This window comes from Protopterus annectens, chromosome 5.part0 (assembly GCF_019279795.1).
Source record: "Protopterus annectens isolate FY-2018-M chromosome 5.part0, PAN1.0, whole genome shotgun sequence".
Lineage (NCBI taxonomy): Eukaryota > Metazoa > Chordata > Ceratodontiformes > Protopteridae > Protopterus > Protopterus annectens.
In genome coordinates, this window is record NC_056735.1 from 1,387,969,884 (window position 1) to 1,387,994,503 (window position 24,620).

The 24,620-nt window shown below is 40.7% G+C and overlaps 1 protein-coding gene across 1 annotated transcript in view; it reads left to right on the forward strand.

Annotated features, from left to right (window-relative positions):
* ME3 (malic enzyme 3) overlaps positions 1 to 24,620 on the forward strand; it is a 1,533,849-nt gene that overhangs the window by 1,285,233 nt on the left and 223,996 nt on the right. Inside the window, exon 14 of the mRNA XM_044071202.1 lies at positions 11,825 to 11,938. Within this exon, the coding sequence (XP_043927137.1) occupies positions 11,825 to 11,938 (114 nt within the window). The remainder of the gene's footprint in view (positions 1 to 11,824; positions 11,939 to 24,620) is intronic.

A 24,620-nucleotide genomic window follows, 5' to 3' on the forward strand; every position in this document is an offset into this window, starting at 1 on the left:
TAAAAGCAAGAACAGGACTGACAAATTGCCAGTAAATCATCTCAGATGAATAACGCATACAATAAAAAGAAGTTTTAACTACCAGGTTTGCTACAGTTGCACTTGTTTCCAAAATAAATTTACACTGGGGGCAAAAAACACATTTGTCTGTACCCCTCTTCGTATTTGATGAATGAAAAAAAATTTTCATTGTATTCTAAAAGACCTCTGATGCTTTTGCCTTTTCTAAAAACAATACCCAGCTTATCACCTACTTTTTCCATTATTTAGGCAAAGCAAGAAAAAAATGTTCAACATTTTTTAATCTCTAATAGTCAAATGATCATAAGTAAACATAGTAATAAAAGCATCAGAATATAATCCATTCATTTGGATTCATTATTGTTATTTATAGAAAAATCAAGAAGGGCATAACCATCATCCACCTTACTGCTGTAAAGAGGATGGAAAATACCATCCCTTCTTTTTAATTTAACATCATTGCATTTTTCATACACCAAATTTGTGGGATACCCCTAATAAACATTCAAATTAACTTATCACATTAATTTAAAAATAAACCATCGTCCAAAACCATCCTTGCTAAACAGACAAACTGCCATTTAGAATACGTTGGTTTCCTATATGTCAGTAATAAAAATTTTGAGAGTATAATTCTTAACAATTTCCACATCCAAGTAGTTGATTTTGTCAATATTTATGAAAAAGTAAAATTTAAAAAAGTAGTAGAACTGATGTACTCCAAAAAAAGCATTAATTTCATCAGGAATAACTTTAGATGCAATAAAAATATGTTGGAATGTGATGGTTAAGCAAAAACTTCTTTTCCCATTGGACCATGATAATGTTCAAACACTGGGGCACAAGTGGTCCCCATTGCTACTCTTTCAGTTTGCAAAAAAAATATTGTCCTTCAAAAATTATATGCTTGTTCTTTAAGACCAATTTGATAATAACCACCAATACTTGGATCTTACTGGAATAAAAATTACTGAATTCTTGAAACCATTCTAGGCCAATATCATGGGAATAACATTAAATCAGTTGACAACATCAATAGTGAGAAAACAGATATCTTCACAAAAATCAACTTGCCCTAGTTTACATATAAAATTCCATGAATCTCTGCATAAATAATTGAACTGCTTCAAAATGTCTATAAGAGTATGATCAATATATCTAGCAAGGGTGTGACTTTTAGATCTCTCAGTGTTGACAATAAGTTTGAAAGGAGGATCAACCATGCTTTTATGAATCTTCAGAATCACAAAGATTGGAGGGACAGTAGGGTATGAAGTATCCAAAAAGTGGAGTTCATCGATGGTAATTTGTCCCTGATCAAATAAGTCCTTTAAAACAGTTGATTTTCATATAGGAGATGTTTACACAATTGATGGAAGATTCCTTATAAAAACCTTCATTCAACAAAATATTCATCCTGCTGATATAATCAGTTTTGTGCATAACAATTCCACCCCCACCTGTCCGGTTTTATCACTCTTACTTAGTTTGACAGAATTAATTTACCAACTTCTCTTCTGAAGCAGATAAGTTATATTGTGCATCACTAATAGGTACACGCAATCTTTTCCTAAAATCAAAAGTACATAGTTTTTCAAACAACACGAGAGAGAGATGTAATGGAGAGTTAAATAGACTCTTGGATTGGACAAGATAGAAAAAATCCCAGAGGGGGTCCATGGTCTGAGCTCCTTGAGTGCAGGGAGCTTATTTGGCAAATTAGACTTAATGCATGTACTTTCCACAGTTTAAATGAATCCCTTTCTTTATGTAGTGTTTTGAAATTACATTCATATTTAATTTGAATTATATTTTTTTCATGATTTGGATGTTTTCTAAGCAATATTTAATCAATTTTTTATAGGAAGGTATATTGTATAAGGTTTTTTTTAAAATGTTCTTCTTGTAACAACCTTTTCTGCTGGGGAGCTACTTTGTACCGTTCACACTTTGGTGATTTTCATTGGTTGTTTTTATCATGTGACTTTGGGTCAAAGTTAGGGGCAGTGATATGATTAGGCTATGATTAATACACACACACACACGCACACGCACGCACACACGCACACACACACACACACACACATTAGTAAGGATGGTCAAAGGGGCTTCACCCTCCCTGCAAAACTTACTGATGTGTGCTTACCCTAATCCTAACCCTTATCCTGCTCCTAATCCAAGCCTACACCTTAACTTAGGCAAAATCCTTTTTGTAATATTACTACTACACAAGACACTCAGACACATCACATACAACAACACACACAAAATGCTATCTTTTTCTCTTTCCCTTGCCCATACTCTAACCCTAACCTGCAACGCTCACTCCCTACCCCTAATGCTGAATATTTTGATATCTGTGAAAGTTTTGCCATGAAAAACTCAACCCCCCACTTACCTTATTCACATACACTGTTGATCTTCCTCATTGACATTTACGGCAGTTAAGAAGAAGTGCTTTTGACAAATTTCCCAAGCATTTCATTGTGTCTAGGCACTGACAGCCCAACAGTGTGAAGTGCACCCATAAACACACACATACTCACACACCCATAGATATAAGATCTATATTTTTCCCACAGTTAGGAAACACCTGGCTATCACCCCAACTTTGTCCTTTTCCCAACTGTAGTGCAGTCTTGGAGCTGGTATATATACATAGTTAGGTGGGGTATCGGGGGCACTTTTCCCCCCTTGGATGGATTTGATTTAGTGGTTGTGTGTTCCACATAGTTGGTGGGTGTGTGTTTCCGAACCATGGAAAAAATTCTACTGTTCACTGAAGTGATTTACAGCACCTGGTGATCGATGAAGACATTCGCGGAATACATCTTTCAATTAATTAATATAAACCCTAAATATATGTATGTGTATATACTTATATGATAGTGCTAACAAAGGCAGACTTATGAGACACTATGTTAGATATTTGACAGCTGCCCTTTTTAGTTTCTGCTGTATGAATTCTGTAACAGCTCAAGCCCTCCCTTGCTATACATTCCACCAGATCTTCTGGCATTGTTTGCCAGGGCTTCAAAGCTCAGTCTATATAAAAGTGTTTACTTATATTTATCTTCACCTGCCTCTTTCTGTCCAGCCATTACCCTTGACTGTCTCACCCTTCTTTCATTTCAACTCTGCCACCTCTAAACTGTCTCTTTATGATAGTGTGCTGCCAACTTATCCCCCTTTGTTGCCACTCTATAGTATAACATTCCAAAGGCCGTCAGCCATTCGTTATGCTCCAGTCTTCTTTATACCCCCACCACCTTAGTAACCACACTAATCACACTAAACTTGCACTGTAGCAGCATAATGTTGCACTGTAGGTAAGATTTCTAGGGTCTGTGATACAGGATCGGAAACTGATTTAATCGAAAAGCTTTTACACCGAAAATACCGTTGATAGAAATTGGTTTTGTGGGGGGCTGCACCCCCACCACCCACCCCTAAATATATATATACCAACTCCGAGATTGCACTACAGTGAGGAAAGGGCAAAATTTCCAATCTTCACTGTACCATGATCTCACAAAACCAATTTTTATCAACAGCATTTTCTGTGTAAAAGACATCAATGAAATCATTTTTCGATCCAGTCATAGACCTGATTTCGAGAACTTGATGTAGCATTGCATGGACCTTATATGAGGAGATGAGGACCTCTACTCTCCATGAGCCCACATTTCTGATAATACGCCATGCACCAAATTATTTTTTTCTGGACTGAATATGATCCCAACTAACTCTTCTCCATTTTGAAGCAAAGACTCATCAACCCAGTATGCATGCCCCTCTATAATTTCCCCTTCAGAATATATAACCTTACACTTTTTCATATTAGACTATTGCTGTTATCTTTATGCTTACAATAACAGTAATCTAGAGCCAGCTGAAAGGTACTTCACTGTTCATCTGTAACTACTTCAGTTTTACTGTAATTCATAAACAGATTAGTCACCTTCTCCATCCTTTCTCCTAAACATATACAGACTCAGTCAACCTAGGCTAGGACACTTTACTTTGATATTCTGTTGTTCACTGACTTCAAGATTGTCTGTTTCTCCTGAATGCTATCTTCTGCAACCTCCCGTTCATTTATCTTCATCATTTTTACCACAACTCTCATACCATTCAGCTTCCTTACCAACCTTCATTGATACAGTCTTTTGGAGGCCTCGGTGAAGTCTAAACAAACAGTGTTCACCAGACTTATGTATTAATTTCGTTAATGACCAGTTATTAATGAAATTTACTGTAGAGTTATAAGAAATTCTTTGAATGAATCCATGGCGATGCCATCTACCATCCTAGTGGCATTTAGGTACACCACCAGGCATTTCTCTGTACTCTGTTTCCATAACATTTCCCGAGATACGCATGACAATAGTAGGCCTTTGATTGACTGTCTCCTTCCTGAAACGGTTTGTACAGTAAAACTGAAATTGATGTCCTCCAGTTCCTCACAACTATTCCTGGGCACATCTGTCATGTCTTACTATACAAGGCAACCATATTTGGTTGGTTGACTTGCTTTTTCCTAGGTACTTTGTTACCAGTTACTTTTAGTCTTGATAGTGGATTCTCAGGGTGGATATGATCCTGTCTGTGCATGCTGGGTTATCCTTGAAGCAGTATTTCTTTTTAGCTGCATGCTCAATTTGGGTCTCATCTTGACATGTTCTACTAGACAGTCCCTATATTTGATGAAGGAAACCTAGGCCTTGTAGGTAATTCTTCAGTCGCTAGATCCTTGCTGTCTAGTTCTAACTCAGCAAGTGACTTTTGCTATAATACAGTTCGGTAACTTGAAGATCCTACAGTGAGAAGAAAAGACGTTCCCCACAGAATTCAGTTCTGAGACCAGCCGGGGGCCCTGTCAGTAAGAAGAGCCAGAGAGAAGCAGGGGAATAGAGCACAAGGCCAGGCTGTGGCCAAAGCCTTTCTCCAGCTGGATGTCTCATAGCTGCTGCAGCCTCCTAACATTTTTACATGGTGATCTTCTCTGTGAAGTGTTAGACACCCACTGTACAAGACTTGTAAGAGTGATCAGAGTCACCTTATTCTATCCACTTGTAGGAGCAAAACCTAGTGAGTCGATGCTACCCTTCCTCACAGCCTTGTTTATACAGCTGTAAAACTTCTTCATGTAAATCTATACCTCAAGTCTACAGGGCATATCTGTGAGGAACTTGTGTCCAGAGTTTCCACTCCTTTCGTCTCCCTGACATGAAGTTTGTTCAGCAACAAGAGTTAAGATTGATTCCTTGGGCTATTTTGCACCTGTATGACCATAACTCTTGGTGGGAAATGACTGAATAGGTGAGAGAGAGAGTACTGTTCAGCAGGGCATTGTTTGATATAAACTCCTAGCCCAATGCAGGCCATACTCTACAATAGCTTCTCTGGAGAGTGCTTTTCTTCATTCTGTGTTGCTTTTACTAACCCTTGAGCATGTGACTAGTGTCCTCTATGTGTCTTCTGAATAAGAGGAGCACCTGTCTTCTTTCCATCCTGTTAGCTGACCATTTATATCCTCTTCCTCTTCTTCTTCTTCTTCTTTCGGCTTTTCCCAGTTAGGGGTCACCACAGCGGATTACCTGCCAGCTCATGATTAGCAGTGGATTTTTTTTTTTTTTTACAGTGTCGAGTTGCCAGCCTGGCGCCCAATCTTCCACAGAAGGCACACACACACACACACACACACACACACACACACACACACACACACACACACTCACACCTAGGGCCAATTTAGAGTGTCCAATTCACCTACAGCATGTGGTATGTGGGAGGAAACCGGAGCACCCGGAGGAAACCTACGCGACCACAGGGAGGACATGCAGACTCTGCACAGAAGGCACCCCACCCAAGGACTGAACCAGAGAATCTCTTGCTGTGAGGCAACAACGCTAACCTGCTAACGCTGCACCACTGTTATTGCTAATTCATGTCTTAAGGAAAGTCTGAGAAGAATGAGGTCTCTTTTTCTGAGAACAGTACTGATAATGAGGCTTTCTTTTCAGATGGCTGTCCATAGATGTCAGGTTTTTGGGGGAAATGCTAGATGTTATGAGTTCTCTCATGGACTGGAGTACATTTCTGTGAGGCTGTCAGCAAAGAGAGACATGATTTTGCTGGGAAGGAAGGAGTAAGAGGAGAAAGCTCAGTGACATTCCTTCATTTGACTTTATCCTCAAGGATGCTGTTTTTTTGCAGTCTGAAGGCATCTAGATTAGGAGCTTTCTTGCCAAAATGGGGCTGGCAATCAGTTTCGTCATGCCTTCCCAAGGAATGCTCTTGTCTTGTCTGTCAATGCCATGAAGCTGAACCTCGCCTAACTTTACTTTCGCATTACAAAAAGACAAAAACCCTAGACTGATTTGACCAACAAGTATTTCTCCTGCCGCAGTAAGCCTTTAGGCACTCATTTGTCCTCTTCAGTTCTTGATAGATCAGGCTTTGCCAAAGCTGACTGAGCCCAATAACTATGATGTCAGGGAATTGATGGAGAAGACTCTGTATGGCTTCCATCTTTCCTGTTGCACCTTTGACTAGCTCTGATGCTGTGGACAGGGCTACTACTCTAGGTTTAGACCTACAGAAGATTGTTAATTACAGCTCTTCCTTCTTTCAAGAAAAGCTCCATTGAGTCATTTTGGGTATGCATTTAGAGGATGATGTTTTTTAGAAAGTTCTAAGATCCTCTCATGAGATTATTGTGGAGTTTCAGAGGAGTAATAAGGTATTCCCTGCTGTAAAACACTTAAGTAACCATCTCTAAGCTTCTGTTTTCTCTACTAGACAGTCCAAATCCCATAAGCAAGTGGCTTGAAAGTAAACAAAGACATAAATAAGAGTGCCAAGAAGAAGTTCCTCCCCCAGCTTTCTCTGGAAAGTTTCCCAAAATGAAATTCCACGGTTGAACATGGCACTCTTGATACTGACTAGGATAAGAAAGGGCATTTTTCTGGATTTACTGTAGCCCAGGTAGCCATTTTTCAGAAAAGGTGTGCTCTGAACATCATTTAAGCAACCAGGTCCCTAGTTTGCAATGCTTACCAATCAAGGCCTTTTCTTGTGATTTAATAAGTCTCAGAAGAGTTGATGACTAGTTTTTTTTCTGTTGTTTTTAAAGATCCTTTGCCCTTATACCAAGGAAGTGAATTTTACATGTTTTCCTGATTCCAAGTAGGTTGTGAAATGGCCCATTCTGGACTTCACTAAGCATGTTGTTAATGTGAGAGTCGACATTAGCACACTAGTTCATATTGCACTTGCTGTTTTAGGGTTATTGAATGGTCTCCTTTAATGCTTATTGGCATATTACTGTGTGGGAGATGCATTAGAGCTTCCTGCAATTGGCTTGACTTGACATTTTCACCAATGGCAGCTATTCTTTGTCCTTTCCATTCTCTTTCCTCTGACCCAGGGTCCAGAAACTTCACCAAAGTGCCTCAGATGAAGATGATGGTAATGTTGCTTCTGACAGTCCTCCTTGTATTCTCATTCCTGGATGAGTGGGTGTAGTGACCTTCTCCCAAGGCTATATTTGGGTGTCCTGGATTTGAACTCTGCCTCAGTCTCATTCACTGGTAGTGACCATCACTTGGAAGAGATTGCCATTTTTCACAATGTATAGAATTTTCTTTTATTGAGACAAAACTATACACCTTCAAGTGTAATTTTTTTCTTCCTCTGGAAGGGTACTGGGAGATCAGAATACTAGCGCCCTGACTAGTGATGAAGAAACAGGTCATGGCTTATGCCTTCTTATGCCTACTGTTGTTGATAGCTGCAACATTTTTATTGTCTTGTTGGTGTGTCTCCATGTGAGAGTGCTGAGTCTTTCCCTTTTGGATCTGCTTCTGGTTTTAGAGCCTTGCTATCACTTTCTGGCCCTATGGGCATGTTCTGTTATTCTGAAGTTGGAACTTCTGTTGGTTTTGTCTGTTCTGTCAAGACTTAGAATATATACATGTGGGGAAGCCAACTTTGGCACAACACAATGGTCCATTTCCTTGTTGCCATCCCTACAGTCTGTAATGCTACGTCACCTAGTCTCTCAATTGTCTTTCCTTTCTTCCTCCAGGGAGAAAAGCTCCACAGAAATACAAATATACAATAATTAGTTAGTACAACAGTATACATACAGTAAGATGCAGAATACATATCTTCTAGTTAGTCTATACAAAGTAGTATTCTGTACAGTTTTCTAGTAGATACAGGTTAAAAAAACATGAGTTGTATCTAGAGAAAATGATAGATAAGAACTTGTTAGATTATTTTATGGTTATAGACACACTACTGCCTATAATACAAGGTCTTCCTAAAGTTCATAAAAATGCACAAAATCCCCCTATTGTAGCAGGACACAACTGGCTGACAGAGCCCCTCTCTATTTATTTGGAAAAAACTTTGAGACCATCGTTAAATAGGAATATGGTTATTTTGAGGGACACTGAGCATTTTCTAAACAATGTTTCCTTTTTTAGATACTAACACTGGTAAAATTTTTATGCATGAGTTTATTTTTGTTATTATGAATGTCACCTCCTTATTCATTGTTATACCTAATGATGAAGGGGTCTTGAAGGTTAAACAGTTTTTGCACACTTTCTCTAACTTGGAAGAGATGGAAATTTCTGTTGTCTGTACTATATTGAGAATAGTGTTGGAAAATAATGTTTTTGTATTTAATAATTCCATCTATTGGCAGTGTCATGGCGTAGCAATGGGCACTTTGTGTGCCAATAGCTATGCCAACACTGTGATGGCTATGTGGGAAATGGAGCATATACTTGAGACCCTTCTCCAGATTTATACCTTTTTATAAAAGGTTTGTTGACGATTTGTTTTTTTCTGTGGGTAGGTACTAAACAGCAGTTAAGAGAGTTTGAGGTGTATGTAAATAATACAACTAATTATTTACGCTTTTCTATGAATGCATCAACACGTAGTATGAATTTTCTTGATGTTACTGTTGAAGTGGATGAGAATGGCTCCATTTTTACTAAATTATATAAGAAACCATGCCATGTCAACTATCTTTTGTATAGGCATAGTATGCACCCCACCCACATTTTTAGTAACATGGTCAAGAATCAAGTCTTTAGAGCCTCCATGTTAAATGTACGTGAAAAGGAGTTTCAAGAGCAGGTAGAAACTACACAGCATTGCTTAAGGATGAGAGGTTATAGTGACCGAGAAATAGTTGAAAATGTAGAGAGGGTTAAAAGTTTGAGGGGAACCACAGCTAAACAATTTTTTTCAAACCTGCATCAGAGAGAGAAATAATAGGAACAATCAGTGTAAACTGAGGGTACCATTACATTATTCTAGTAATGTTTCCATTTACATGACTGTTATTAGAAAACACTAGAATGTCCTTATGACAGACAAAGATATTTCCAAAGTGATAAAGCCCACCCCCAGGTTTATGATTAGGAACATGAAATCCTTAAAAAAGACCTTATGTTTCAAGGAATAAGCATGAATATAGCAGAGCAGTAATGCCACTTTAGCATGTGGCACTTGCAGTGTATGTACTTACATTGACAGCAGTTCTACTTTCACACATCCTGACCAGGATAGAATATATAGGTTCACAGTCTTTGCCACTTGTAGCACCTCCCACTTTGTGTACTTGGCCCACTGTTCATTGTGTTCAAAATTTTATGTAGGCAAGATGGATAGAACACTTAGAGAAAGAATAAAGGAACATCTGTATCATATTAGCAAAGGGAATAAAACTAATGCCCTTGCAAAACATGTCATTGCCAGTGGTACTGAGCATACTTTTAAGTTCTTCGTTATAGGGAGGCTGCACGTGACATCAGGAATAGTACTGAGCAGCTTGAGTCTAAGTGGATCATTTGACTGACAGGTGATAGTGGGCATGGACTCAATGATGTGGTCCCTATAAAATCTAAGCTGAAATCTAAGAACCTAAGACTTGATTTTTTTTTGCCTTTGTATTATTGTGTTTTTATGTTATTTTTATATATATATATATATATATATATATATATATGTTACATATGCATTTGTATGAATGTATTATGATTTCTGTACTTAGGTGCTATGCATATGCTTTTATGAGACTGTTTGTTTAAATAATTTGAGTGCCTTGATGTCACATGATTAATCAAGGGAGGTAGCATATGGTATTTAAACTGAGTTTTTTTAGTTTGATAGACATTACCTGAAGAAGCAGCTTAGTCTGTGAAAGTGCTAGTGATTTTGACAATAAAAGTTTTTTTATTGAAACTGGCCGTTTTGGAGTCCCTCTGTCTTGCTGGATTAATTGTTTGGTTTTCTTTACTGGGACTTCTTTACCAGAAAGGGTTGGTATTTGTGTTTGTTCTACCATTTAATGTTGTAGGGGGTTGTGAACGTCTTAAACTCTTGTGCAGTCTATTCCTTTAACAGAACCATTCTTCCACAATTTCCTAGATCCCCAGGACTTTATCACTGTTGAGGATCAAAGGAATTGACTGCACAAGTTATCTTCTTCAGCAACTAGCCTAGCAAAAATCCATTTTGTATTTTTTCTAAGCTTATATCGTGCATATTGTATCCTTGCATTCTTGCATTTCTCTATCAGGGTAGTTCAAAAACCCAATGTTGTTTGTCCTACAACATTTGCCCATCTGCCTGTCTTTGTGTCTCAGCAGCTGATAGCTCTGTTTTGTTACTAAGGTAGCATTCTTTTCTGTGTATGGGTCTCTGTCCAAATCTCCTCACCCATAGCTCTCAACCTTCCATCTCCAAAATGAGGAACACTACCTCTCAGAATGTGGAACAAATGGACAAAATGTGGAACACGTAATAGCAACTTACTTACAACTTCAACTAGGAAGCTCATAGGATGGATAGAATGTGATATTTTTAATTACATAATAGTTCTTTTAATGAATTAGTATGATTCAGTTCTATTTACTAAGGATATTAGTTAACCTCTTTTTTTTTTGGGTAGTGAAACAAAAGTGAGTGTAAGGGAACCTGCCATTATGCCAAATGCCATTTATGTGTTGACAATGTGTGTACCCAAGATGCCACCTTCTTCTCCTATAACTTATTTTACACACCCTAGTTTTGCATTCAGATATCCCAAAATATGTGTGTCAAAACGATCAAGTGGCCTATATAATCTAATGGCTGCCACCAAAATGGATATAGCATTTTGCTGTAATTCTTTTGAGCTGTTGACATACCTTTCCTTTAGTAAAATTCCACAAAAAGTCTATCCCACTTTAAAGCAGATATTGAATGCATTATTGCAGCTGGATTTTCACTGTCATAGCTTCTTTCAATCTCTATTGCTATTTTCAGTTAAATAGTTTTATTCTGCCATTTTACCTCTCCCAGTGAGCAAAGTGCTTATTGTATAGTCTAACCAGGTGTAAGAAATCAAGAAGGAAAACTTTCCGTTACAAAATAGTAGTCGAAGAATTTTTGTTTTAAGTCTGGCCAAGAAACTTGCTGACTAGTGTATTATTTTTATGAAGGTAAACCATTTAATTGTATTTAGACACAGCTGCTGTCAAGGAAATTGGAAGACAAATATTTATTAATTTTGTTTTTGTGATTACTGAATGATGGACAATCATGATGAAAAAACATTTTCATTTTATCTAATCAGCAAGTTGGTGACTAAGATGCATGTAAGAAGGGCTTTTCATTTTGATAGAGTTCTGTAAGAGAGCTATGCTGTGAAGTACAAGATTTCTGGTGAGACAAGTTTCTAACTACTTGTACTAGAAGTTAACCTGACATGTTATTGTTCATTTTCCATCAACAGGCTGCGATGGGTATAGCACATCTTATCATAATGGCTATGAAAAAAGAAGGAACGTCTGTGGAAGAAGCCATTAAACGTATTTGGATGGTGGACTCAAAAGGACTTATTGTTAAGGTAATATCTTATTTTTCATAGGTTAAACTATTTTTGCTACTTAAATCTTGCAGATTAAGCAATTCTTCCTTATGGAGCTGCATCCCGAAGTAGCAGTTCCATAATCGTAATACTTGACCAATGCTCTGGACTGAGACTAAAGGTTATTACCAGCTTTTTTCTAACTTTCTGTTCCATATTTAAAAGATGTATGCTTATGTGACTGTGACTTCTATATAACCAGATTTTATTGGATAGTTATAGAATGGATTCATTGTATTTATTTTCTTAACATTTTAGGCATCCTGGTCACACTATCCATGCATGTCTTCATCATTTGATTGCAAGCTGAAGGCACTCTGACCTTTTGCAAACATATCAGTGCCAAAACATGCTAAAAAAGAAGGCAAGTGGTTTCCTGAGTCTGCCCAAATGCTGCAGCTATCCCATTGCATAACCTTGCCTCCTTTACAATTGCTGTCCTTTCTGTATGCTGCTGCAAGCAGCTGAATTCTTTGCCTTATGCAGTTGTAAAGAAGTTATTGATGTAAATGCAGCAAATGTTTCTAATAACCATACTTTTCCAGTGGGTGGCTAATTTCAAATATATGCTATTGATTTATACAGTATAAAAGGCTGAATTATGATTAGATAGGAGTTCATTCTCTTTCAGTGTATGTTTTATTCCAGGTATGGATCAAAATATATACTAAATAGAAATATACGTTTTAATAAACCACTCTATCTTGGCCGTCTTTGGGAATTTGCCCTTTTCCCCACTGTAGTGCGATCTTGGAGTTGGTATATTTAGTTAGGGGGTGTGGAGGGCACAGCTTACAACATTGGGGGTGTGGGGGGGCAAAGCCGTCACTTTGAAGGGTTTGAAGTACTGTCTCATGTTTGGTTGGCCAGGCAATTTTTTTCCCCCTAGGAAAAAAATTTCCTGAAGTGGCCGTTCAAAGACATGAAAGTTCACTGTTTATTGGTCGGTGAACAGGCGTTCGCTGACTAGGTTTTTCGATAAGGTAATATAGACCCCAGGATCTCTTGTTGTCTTCCTTGTTATAGGCTCCCTAAGCTTGGTGACAGCCCTTTTTACTTTCTGTTGCCTGAGTAGTTGTGATAACATTTTTTATGCTGTAGAGTTATTATCAAAAAACAGCTGCTTAACAGCAGTCTTTCTAAATTCATGCATATTATTGAGGTAATCCCTTATTTTCTGTGTAGCATTCTGCAGTTTCTCCTCCTGTTCTGCGAGATACCCCCTATTCTGCAATATTTTAACATTTGTCATTCCCTCTAAATAATTCTTTTTACTTCTCAACCATATCTCCCTTTCATTTTCACCCTATTTTAAACTCCACTTTAATTTTATCTCACTCAATAGCTATTTTCAGAAGAAAAGTCTTCTCTAATACCTACTGAATAATTTCTACTACCCATTCCTTAAATTCATCTCTTTTCAACATATAGGGGGGAAAGTGCCAGTGTCTCATTTTTATTTCTTTATCCTGTGATTTTATTTTAGTTATTGGTGCATGATCTGAAATAGTTATTGGGTGGGTTAGCAAGACTTTCAATTAAATACTCGTGTTCCTGTGAAATGTAAGCTCTGTATAGCCTGGCCCAGTTTTTGTATCTTGGGGAATAATATATAAATTCACTCCAACATCTTCCATGACAAATATTTTCAAAAATTTCTCCAAAAATCTACCCTCCTTTGTTATATTCCCCTTCGGGGCCTCCCAAACACATCTTCACTGCTGCAAATCAAGTTCCAGTCCCCACCTGTAAGTAATATTCCTTGCTGAAAGCTGCTTATTTCTCCCAACATTTTCTTAAGCTCCTTTATAGAAGTTTTAGGTGAAATATAGGTGCACGCCAGTGTAATCCTCCTCCCTTGCCAGTGGCCCCTTGGTACTACAAATCTAATATTATTAACTTTTTTTATCCTCTTCTGTTACTATTGGAGCCTCTCTTGCAATTAATATTATTACTCCTGTTTTCCTTTATCCTAGGTATTCCACTGAATAACCATCCTGAAAACCTTTCTTTATCAAATTCACATGTTCACTTCGTTCCAAGTGTGTCTCCTGTACCATAGCTGTTTGCATTCTACATTTTTTACTGTAGTTACTCTTTCCTTTTCCTGTTTGTGAGACCAAAGACATTACAGAAAGCATTGTGTTAAAAAGTTATTATTCCCATTTTCCCACTCATTATGTGTAACAGCATTTGTGTTAAATATCTAGTGCCACCTTTTGTGTTACATGCATACACTGTTTGGCAGGTTGATCTCTTGTACAATTGTTTCTTGTCATATCCATTTGAGCCTATGACACATATTGCAGAACATCTTGATGTGATGTTATCAGTCTCGCCTTTATTCTCACTTGTGGGTCAGATCCGATCCTTCAGATCCTTCTTGGCCTTTTACAAAAGCTCAAGGCCTTCAAGAAAGGTTGTGGGTATTCCACCTTACCCATAATACACATAACTAACTCCCTCAGATATCGTTTGCAGCTCAACAGAAGACGTGGTTCTCTTGGCAAGCTCTGGGCAAAGTGACAATTTATTGTTTATTTTTACTACTCCCGCTTAAAAATTTTTATATAGTTTAGCAATTTCCTTACCCTTTTGACATCCGTTTTAGTTATAAGACTTTTTCAGATAGTATGTGTTGATCCCCTTTCATTCTTTCCCCTCCCTACATCCATTTAAGTTAGAGGACGTTTTGTTGTTTGTTTTTCTCTTCTTCTGCCCCTTTCAAAGTCTGTTTAAATTAGGGGATGTTCTTTTTTTTAGTTTGGAAAAAAAAAAAACGTATTTTCCCTTAGCTGCTTTCACGTCCATTTAAGTTAGAGGATATTTTTGGTGTGAATGTGTTATTTCCTTTATCTTACGTTTGCTGTAGCTAGTTGTGAAGACTGGTAGAGAAGGGGTGAAGGCTGCCAGCGTAGTCAAATAGAATTTAAACATAATTCTGGCATTTGTAAATATAAAATACTGGCTTGTTTCTTAAATGAAAGAAAACACTGTAAAATGTGAACTTCAAGATCGTGGCAACATTGCCATCTGCTGTAAGGAAAACTAAGTCAAGCATTTATTTTTGGTCCTTTGAAATTAAAATTACTTTATGTCCATTCCTTTGAAGTTAGAATTTGGATTCGATGAGTCTGGAGTAAGCATCCTTGCCTATTGTTTTGAGGCTAATGTTAATGACCAGAGTTTACATGTGGGATGTCCTTTAGTGCTCTAAGTGTAAAAGAATGTAAATACAGTTAATGTGTAGCCTGGGAACTCCAGGAAGGTTGTAAACAAATGATGTAATGTTTTAGCAGAACTGCAGTTCTTTAAATTTAAACAGGGAGAACCAGAGATTATTAAGCATTTTGATCTTGGACCATCTAACTCAGCACTGCCTTGCTCTATGTAAGTAAGTTACTTTAGAAGTATGTTTTCTTGTAGAAATAGCTAGGACTATAAAGATTAGACTAAGTGTTTTTCTGTTATGTCAGAACTGTACTACAGAATTATTTTAAGTTTCTGTGTGATCTCTGAACTCTTGAGTAGCATTGTATTGTAGTAGTATTGTCTTGTGTCTTTATTATTTATTATTAAATATTTTAAAAACCTTTTACCTGTGGCTGGTTTGTGTAGAGATAAGTTAACTCTAGAGTACATTGCATATTTATAGAGTTTACTTTTGAAGCTTCTCCTATAGCTTTAGCCCTGGCTATACTACCAATTGGATAATAATATTGCACAGTAATAATTGGACACCCTTTCAAGGGCCTTTGAGTAGCTGATAAGTATTAGCTGGTGGTGGCAGTAATTACTACTGTATAGTCTGGGTAAAGGGGCACAGCTGGAGAATCTGTTTCAGCCTTTCCCAGGAGTGTCTGTGAAGTTATATAAATGCTTATCTCAAAGTGTGTGTGTCAGCTACCTAGGCAGGGACACGAAGCACTGGTGGGACAGAGAGGGTACCGGAGGTTAGCTTGCCAGCTAGGCTGAGATCTGGACCATATAGCTGTGCCAGTGGGGAGTGTTATTGGAGACCTGGGGAACAAGGGAGCAACCAGCCACAGACTGACTGTGATCTCTGTGTACTCTTAAGGGAAATTGCACTTTACTGTATGTATTTGTTATGCTTTCCTCTCTTATGAGATGCCCTCCCTGGTGTTAGTGGTGAGGATTGAGGCTCCTTGATTGCTGGGCCAGAGCGTGGGTGTCATGTGGTTTGCAGTGGTGGGAGCCACTTCACATTTGTGGTGGCAATGGATATCTACATCACATATTAATTAGTTGGCAAATACTAATTGGCTTGTAGTGGTGTGGGTAGAGTGAATCCTGTAGCTTATGTACAGTGATCTCTGAAGGTGTTTTGTACTCTAAAACAGCCACGTAGTGAATACTCAAGAGTTCAGATCACAATTGTTTTATTTCTTTTGTTAGCTTAGTTAGTCAGGATGAGCAGGCAGCATGTCATCAGAGGAGTATGGAAAACTGACAAGGAGCCAGCTGGTGGAGATGTGCCTGGCTAGGGGACTGGTGCATGGAAACCTGACTAAGGCAGACCTGATTGCAGCCTTGGTTACAGCTGCATCAGAAAACATCCAGGAGGACAATCAGACTGGCAGTGGAGATACAATGTCCTCAGAGAATGGACAGCTCAACCTTTCTGCGAAGGACAATCAGACTGGCAGTGGAGATACAAGATCCTCGGAGTATGGACAGCTCAACATTTCTGCAGTGGACTTAAAAATCTAGCTGGAGCTAAAGAGACTTGAGTTGGAGGCCAGGCGTTTGGAGATAGAAGCTGAAGAAAAGGAGCGTCAGAGGAGGTATGAGAGGGAAATGCTGACTCTTCGTCAGAGTCATGGAGGTAATGGGGAAGGGAGTAACTGGACCCCAGAAGCACAACAGGTCAGTAAATTTCTTCCGCAATTTAAAGAGGGGGATAATTTTGATAGTTTCATTCATATGTTTGAGAGGGTATGCAAACAGTATAGTGTTGACCAAAGGCTCTGGGTACAGTTCCTGACCCCCTTACTCCATGGGATAGCTGTAACTTTTTTATCAAAAATGCCTGACTCTGCCTGTTTTGATTATACTGCTGTAAAAAATGTATTTTAGAATGTTTTAAGCTAACACCTGAAATGTATAGGAAAAAGTTTTGTGAGCATAGACGCAAGGCAGATGAAAGTATGTGTGAATATGTTGCTGAACTGAGCACTTATTTTCATAGCTGGGTGAGTGGATGTCTGGTCACCACTTTTGAAGGACGGGCAGACCTTTTGCTGAGGGAACAAGCCCTTAGCACTTCGCCTGAGGACATGAGGATCTGGTTAGCTGATAGACAATGTGCTACTTCAGAGGAGTTGGGGAAGAAGGGAGACCTATACCTAGTAAGCAGGGTAGCCCTGCACAGGAAGGGGACCACCAGTACTGCTCACGGGTCTAAAGGAACCCATGGTGAGCAGCACAGACTGCCACAACAGAATCTGCCAGTAGCAGGGGAAGCCACTTGTCCAGGTACACATCCAGGAGCTAGGATTAAATGTTTTGAATGCAACCAGTGGGGCCATGTGGCATACAGGTGTCCACTGAGGCAAGGTGGGGAACCAAAGGTGAGAGAGCCAGTAAGTGGGAAAGATAAAATGCCAATCGTAGGTTGTCTTGAGACAACAGGGGTATGGAACTACCATCCTGCAGATGTCCTGAGAGGGAAGGATTTGGATGAGGCAGTACCATGTACTTATGCAGTTACATGCAGTGAGGCTAGGAGACAAGCATGTGGGTCTGGTAGCCTGGGGGAGACCCAGACAGACTGCATAATTGCAGCCAGGAGTGGTGAGGTAGTTACTTCAGGGAGTGGGCTATGCTGTAGCAGTGAAACTGAAGGTGAGCCACAGCTGCTTGTGGGTACTGATGTTCCCTTGGACAGGGTAACTGCAAAGGTAGAGGTGAGTAGTAATACCCAGGCTGACAGTGAGGCACCGCTGTCAGAGGATGCCAGACTTCCTGTGGAAAGGGAGCTGGGAAGGGTTACAAGGAGAGAGTTGAGACAGGCTCAGCTCTCAGACCCTACATTGCAAGGCCTGAGACAGGTAACTAGGGAGGCACCTGATTCTCAAGGAAAGGGGGAATCTGTATACTGGGACAAAGGGTTACTATACAGAGAGTGGACCCCTGAGGGAGGGCTAGAAGGAGAAAGAGTACAGCAGTTGGTAGTGCCTAGAGCCTACCGTCTGGTGCTTCTAGCCATAGCCCATGATATTTCCTTTGCAGGTCATATGGGCATAAAACATACGAAGAGGCATATTATGCAGAACTTCTATTGGCCTGGAATTTCCAGATATGCAACAGGGTACTGCAGACCTGTGAGCAGTGCCAAAAGATAGGCAAGACAAGAGACAAGGTGAGAGCTCCTTTGATGCCTTTGCCTGTGACTGAGAAGCCATTTCAGAGGGTAGCTATGGATATTGTGGGTCCTCTGAGTACCCCAAGTTCCACAGGGAAAAAGTATATCCTAGTGGTAGTAGATTATGCTACACGATACCCTGAGGCAGTGACTGTGTCCTCCATTGAGGCAGAGAAGGTGGCAAATGCTTTGTTAGAGATTTTCAGCAGGATGGGTTTCCCAAAAGAAATACTGTCTGACATAGATGCCAATTTCATGTCATATCTGCTGGCTTGTCTGTGGAAGTCCTGTGAGGTGAAGCACATCAATACCACACCCTACCATCCCCAGACTAATGGTCTTGTTGAGAGGTTAAACTCTACAATCATGTCCATGCTATGGGCATTTGCAGATCAGTTTAAGAGGGAGTGGGACAAATATTTGCCCCATCTGTTGTTTGATTACAGAGAGGTTCCCCAGGAATCCACATGTTTTTCACCCTTTGAGTTGCTGTATGGGCATAGGGTGAGGGGACCTCTAGATTTAATTCGAGATGAGTGGGAAGGTGAGTGTGAGTCTCACAAGGAGTCTGTTGTGGCATACGTCCTAAACCTCAAGACAAGGCTCAGGAAACTCATGAGCTTGGCCCAGGAGAATCTGGCAGAAGCCCAACAACAGAAAAAGGTGTGGTATGACAGGAATGCTCAAGCTAGAGAGTCTGCTGTGGGGCGGCAGGTAATGGTTCTCATTCCTGTCAGACATAACAAGCTGCAAGCAGCTTGGGAGGGACCGTACAACATGGTAAGAAAGGCAAGTGATGTTAACTAAATGGTGGATGTGCTAGGCAGACAGCAGGGGCACAAATTGTACCATGTTAACATGATGAAACCTTACCATGATAGGAAGGCCCTTGTGCTGAGCATTTGCAGTGGATTGCAGGAGGAGTCTGAGGGAGATCTGGGGACTGATCTCCTCAGTGAGGCTCAGGCTGTCACCTCAGTGGAATGGGTAGCAATGTCCCAGCAGCCATCTCCTACCCAGGTTCGAGAAATCAGAGTAGTGTTGCAGGAATTTGGGGACATGTTCACTTGGAAACCAGGGTGCACCCACCTAGTGCAGCACCAGGTGGATACAGGGCCCCAAAGGCCTATGAGGCAGGCCCCTTATAGGGTGCCTGAGAGAGTCAAACAGACTCTGAGGGAAGAGGTATAGGAGATGTTGGAACTAGGGGTGATTCAAGCGTCCAACAGTCCCTGGGCCTCCCCAGTGGTTCTGGTGCCAACAAAGGATGGCAGCACCAGGTTCTGTGTGGATTGCAGGAAATTAAATAGTCACACACAGTCAGATGCTTACCCCATGCCAAGGACAAATGAGGCCCTAGAGCAACTGGGTGGGGCTAAGTATCTTACAACCATTGATCTTACCAAAGGTTACTGGCAGGTGCCCTTGACTCCCATTGCTAGAGAGAAGTCAGCCTTTGTGACTCCTTTTGGCTTGTATGAGTTCACAAAGATGCCCTTTGGGATGAAGAATGCCCCAGCGACTTTCCAGAGGCTGGTAGATCATATCCTGGCAGGAGCAGGAGGGTTTTCCCTTGCTTACCTGGATGATATTGCCATCCACAGCCATTCCTGGCCAGAGCACCTTCAGCATGTCAGGGAGGTGCTGGGCAGACTACAGAGGGCAGGGTTGATCATTAAGCTGAGCAAATGTCAGGTGGGTATGGAGGAGGTCTCCTACCTCAGACATAGAGTGGGGAGTGGTAAGATAAGGCCAGAACCTGCCAGAGTGGAAGCTATTCAGGCATGGCCTGCATCTGTTACTAAAAAGCAGGTGAGGGCATTCTTAGGACAGCAGGGTACTACAGAAAGTTCGGCCCCAGTTATAGTACCATAGCTGCTCCCCTCACAGACCTGACAAGGAAGAACAGGCCAGATAAGTTAGTGTGGACCCCAGCATGTGAGCAGGCATTCCAGAAGTTTAAAGAAGCTTTGGGAGGACCTCCTGTGTTAGCCAGTCCAGATTACAGCAAAGAATTTGTTGTGCAAGTGGATGCTTCAAACCATGGGGTGGGGGCTGTACTTAGCCAGATTTCTTCAGAGGAGGAAGAGCACCCAGTGGTTTATCTCAGTCGTAAGCTCCAACCCAGGGAGGAATTCTATGCAGCTATAGAAAAGGAATGTCTAGCCATAGTGTGGGCACTGCAAAAACTTCAGCCTTATCTGTATGGAAGAAAATTCACTGTTATGACAGATCACAACCCTCTAATATGGTTAAACAGAGCCAGTCAGCAAAATGCCATGTTGCTAAGATGGAGCCTGGGGTTGCAAGCATATGATATGTCAGTGCAGCACCGCTGTAGGCTTAGCAATGCCAATGCAGATGGGCTCTCAAGACAGGGCATGGGGTGAGGTACACTCAGATAAACCTAACCCTCTCAAGCAGCGTTTATCAAGGGTCATTTGAAAAACTAGTTTGAGTTCTCCAGGGGGGGAAGAGATGTGAAGACTGGTAGAGAAGGGGTGAAGGCTGCCAGCCTAGTCAAATAGAATTTGATACATAATTCTGGCATTTGTAAATATAAATATAAAATACAGGTTTGTTTCTTAAATGAAAGAAAACACTGTAAAATGTGAACTTCAAGATTATGGCAACATTGCCATCAGCTGTAAGAAAAACTAAGTCAAGCATTTATTTTTGGTCCTTTGAAATTAAAATTACTTTATGTTCATTCCTTTGAAGTTAGAATTTGGAGTCAATGAGTCTGGAGTAAGTGTCTTGCCTATTGTTTTAAGGCTAAAGTTAATGACCAGAATTTACATGTGGAATGTCCTTTATTGTTGTAAGTGTAAAAGAATGTAAACACAGTTAATGTGTAGCCTGGGAACTCCAGGAAGGGTGTAAACAAATGATGTAATGTTTTAGCAGAACTGCAGTAAGTAAGTTACTTTAGAAGTATGTTTTCTTGTAGAAATAGCTAGTGCTATAAAGATTAGACTGAGTATTTTTCTGTTATGTCAGAACTGTACTACAGAATTATTTTAAATTATTGTGTGATCTCTGAACTCTTGAGTAGCATTGTATTGTAGTAGTATTGTATTGTGTCTTTATTATTTATTATTAAATATTTTAAAAACATTTTACCTGTGGCTGGTTTGTGTAGAAATAAGCTAGCTCTAGAGTACATTGTAAATTTATAGAGTTTACTAAGTCTCTCCTATAGCTTTAGCCCTGGGCTGTACTACCAATTGGATAATAATATTGCACAGTAATAATTGGACACCCTTTCAAGGGCCTTTGGGTAGCTGGTAAGTATTAAATGGTGGTGGCAGTAATTACTACTGTATAGTCTGGGTAAAGGGGCACAGCTAGAGATTCTGTGTCAGCCTTTCCCAGGAGTGTCTGAAGTTGTATAAACACATCTCAAAGTGTGTGTGTGTGTGTGTGTGTGTGTGTGTGTGTGTGTGTGTGTGTGTGTGTGTGTGTGTGTGTGTGTGTGTGTGTGTGTGTGTGTGTGTGTGTGTGTGTGTGTGTGAGCTACCTGGGCAGGTACATGAAGCATTGGTGGGACAGAGAGGGTACTGCAGGTTAGCTTGCCAGCTAGGCTGAGATCTGGACCCTATAGCTGTGCCAGTGGCGAGTCTTATTGGGGACCTGGGAAGCAAGGCAACAACCAGCCCCAGACTGACTGTGATCTCTGTGTGCACTTAAGGGAAATTGCACTTTACTGTGTGTATTTGTTATCCTTTCCTCTTTTATGAGACGCTCTCCCTGGTGTTAGTGGTGAGGATTGAGGCTTCTGGATTTCTGTGTTAGGGCGCAGGCATCACTCGTAATAACATTTTTCTAATTTTCAAATTATGTCTCAAAAGCCAGAAGGTAAACCCCTAAGGTTTAAGAAATGTGAACAGTGTTGGAAGAAGATGCCCCTAAATGATGCACACACTTCATGTGTATATTGCTTAAGGCCCTTACACCTACAAGAGTCATTCTCCATTTGTCATGGATTTAATCAATGGGCTCTTATGGAGCTTAAAAATAAGCTCATTTAAAAAGGATTACTTAAAACCTCTTTTTCTGAAGCTTTTTCTCCAGAGTCCGCAATCTCTTCTAAGTCTTCAAAATCTGACAACTCCAAAGTCTTCTTCGGAGCCGAAAGAGAAAGTTCCTAAGCTGACTCCTCCTACAGATTCCTCAGAGCAGCCACTTATGATCAGATCTAAGAGATCTTCGGAGCAACATGAAGCTTCGGCTCCAATCTCTTTGGCTGTTACAGAACTTAGATATCAGAGCCATTCTCCATCATTGGAGCTGATACTTTCTTGGCTCCCATCTCCTTTTTTGACGATGTTCATGTCTCCTACTTTATCTACCCAGTTGACCAGGGGTTTGTCTGACAATGATGTGGACAGGGTAGTTCAGAGGCATTTGAAGCCACTGGGCTTGGCCAAATTGTTACTAGATACGAGCCCAAAGACATCAGATCCAACAAAGTCCTCCCCATCAGTACCTACTCCTCTTCCGATCTGTCCCCTGGTTTCGGAGGCGTAAGATTTTTATATCCGGCTGGTGTCTGTCTCAGATCCTAGACCTATTGGTTCCTCTGATCCACCATCTGCCCTGAGTGTTTCTACTCAGTTAGAGTGGGAGACATCTAGGAGCAGCCATTCACCGGTCAGGCCCGGGGAGCGGAATCGGCTCTCACCTGATCCAGCTCTGCCTCTCAGGGCTTCAGCGTGGGTGTGTTCAGATCCTACATCTGCCTCAGAGCTTTTGTCTTTTGTGCCGGAGATTCCCTCAGCTTTGCCAACTATTTTGTCGGATCCTAAGTGTTCTTCAGATCAGGGACAGACTGCCTTCAAGGTTATGAGGAGGATAATGACTACACCCCAATCTCAGACACAGTCTTCCCAGGATCTTCCTTCCAGTTCTGGACCAGTGACTCTCAGTTACCCCTTCCATAGGACCATAGAGATCCTAGGCTTCAGGACGTCCACCAAGGGAATCTTCCCCCACCTCCCTTCTGAAACTTCCCCAGATTACCCCACTGATGAAGTCCTTCAAAAGAAGACTTGCAAGAGGAAGCATCCTAGCTTCCCAGAGGAGTCAATCACATCTGATACTGACTCTATAATGCAGAAGGGTCCCCATGGTTACCTGCTGATTATGTCTACTTCTGAGACAGCCTGGAAATGTTAAAACAGACAGGTGACTGGCAGTCCACAACCCTTCAGCTGAGGAATCAGTATACCTGAAGGCTTTTGAGTCTCGCCATTCCACCTCGTGGGTGACTCCCCTTCTGATGAGCTTATTGATTTAATCTCTCGGAAGGCTTGGGAGACCCTAGTCTCATAGAACCGACACCTAGGAGGCCAAATAAGTATATCACTGCTCCTAAGGATAAGCCTTTCCTTACTAAAGGTGTAGCAGTTAATGCCATGGTCATAGCAGCGGCCGCTAAAAGGGAGCTATCTGAGACCAGTTCCTCTATCCATCCCCTGAATAAGGATTCTAGGACCATGGATAGGCATGGGAAGTGCGTCTTTTCATCAGCGACCTTTGCCTTATGATTATTGAACTACTTAACTCATTTTACTAGATTATAGACGGACCTGTTAAAAGAACTGACAGACTCCCTCCAAGGAGCTGTAGCTGATGTGGTGGCAGACAAGGTGACCACTCAGCTCACCACCCTAAACTCGGTTGTAAACTCTTCCATGAGACTCATCTCATAAGTAGCAGATGGAATGAGTAGGGCAGTCGGTTCAAGCATCTCTTTTAGGAGGTGCACCTGGATGCATCTTTGTTGTATCGCAGTGCCTTTCAAGTCTTCCTTTATTAACACCCCCTTTGATAGCTCCTCTCTTTTTGGGCCTGGAATAAAAGAGACGCTCACCAGATGTGAACTGGAAGGCAAGACTTTATCTGCCATTGGGGTACGTTTTTCCACACCCACCAGATCCTTTCCCAAAGGTCAGATAGGTAGTGGAAAGATGCGGTTCAAGAAATCACAAAGGTGTTTCCAAGACACACGGGATTAACTTTCCACTCGAGGCAGAGGGGGGAACAATAATGGAAGATGTTGCCCTCATGGCAAAGGAGACCTGCAGAATCATGCCTCCAGAGAATCTTTCTTTGCTAAGCCCTTTCAGCGGTCCTGAGGGGATACCTGATTGTCCGCCTCTAGATGCAGCTGGGGGACGATTCTATCTGCACTTTCATACCTGGCTAAAAATAACAAACGACAAATGGGTGCAGAACATAAATTCCAGGTGTTACATCATTCCTTTTCCCTCC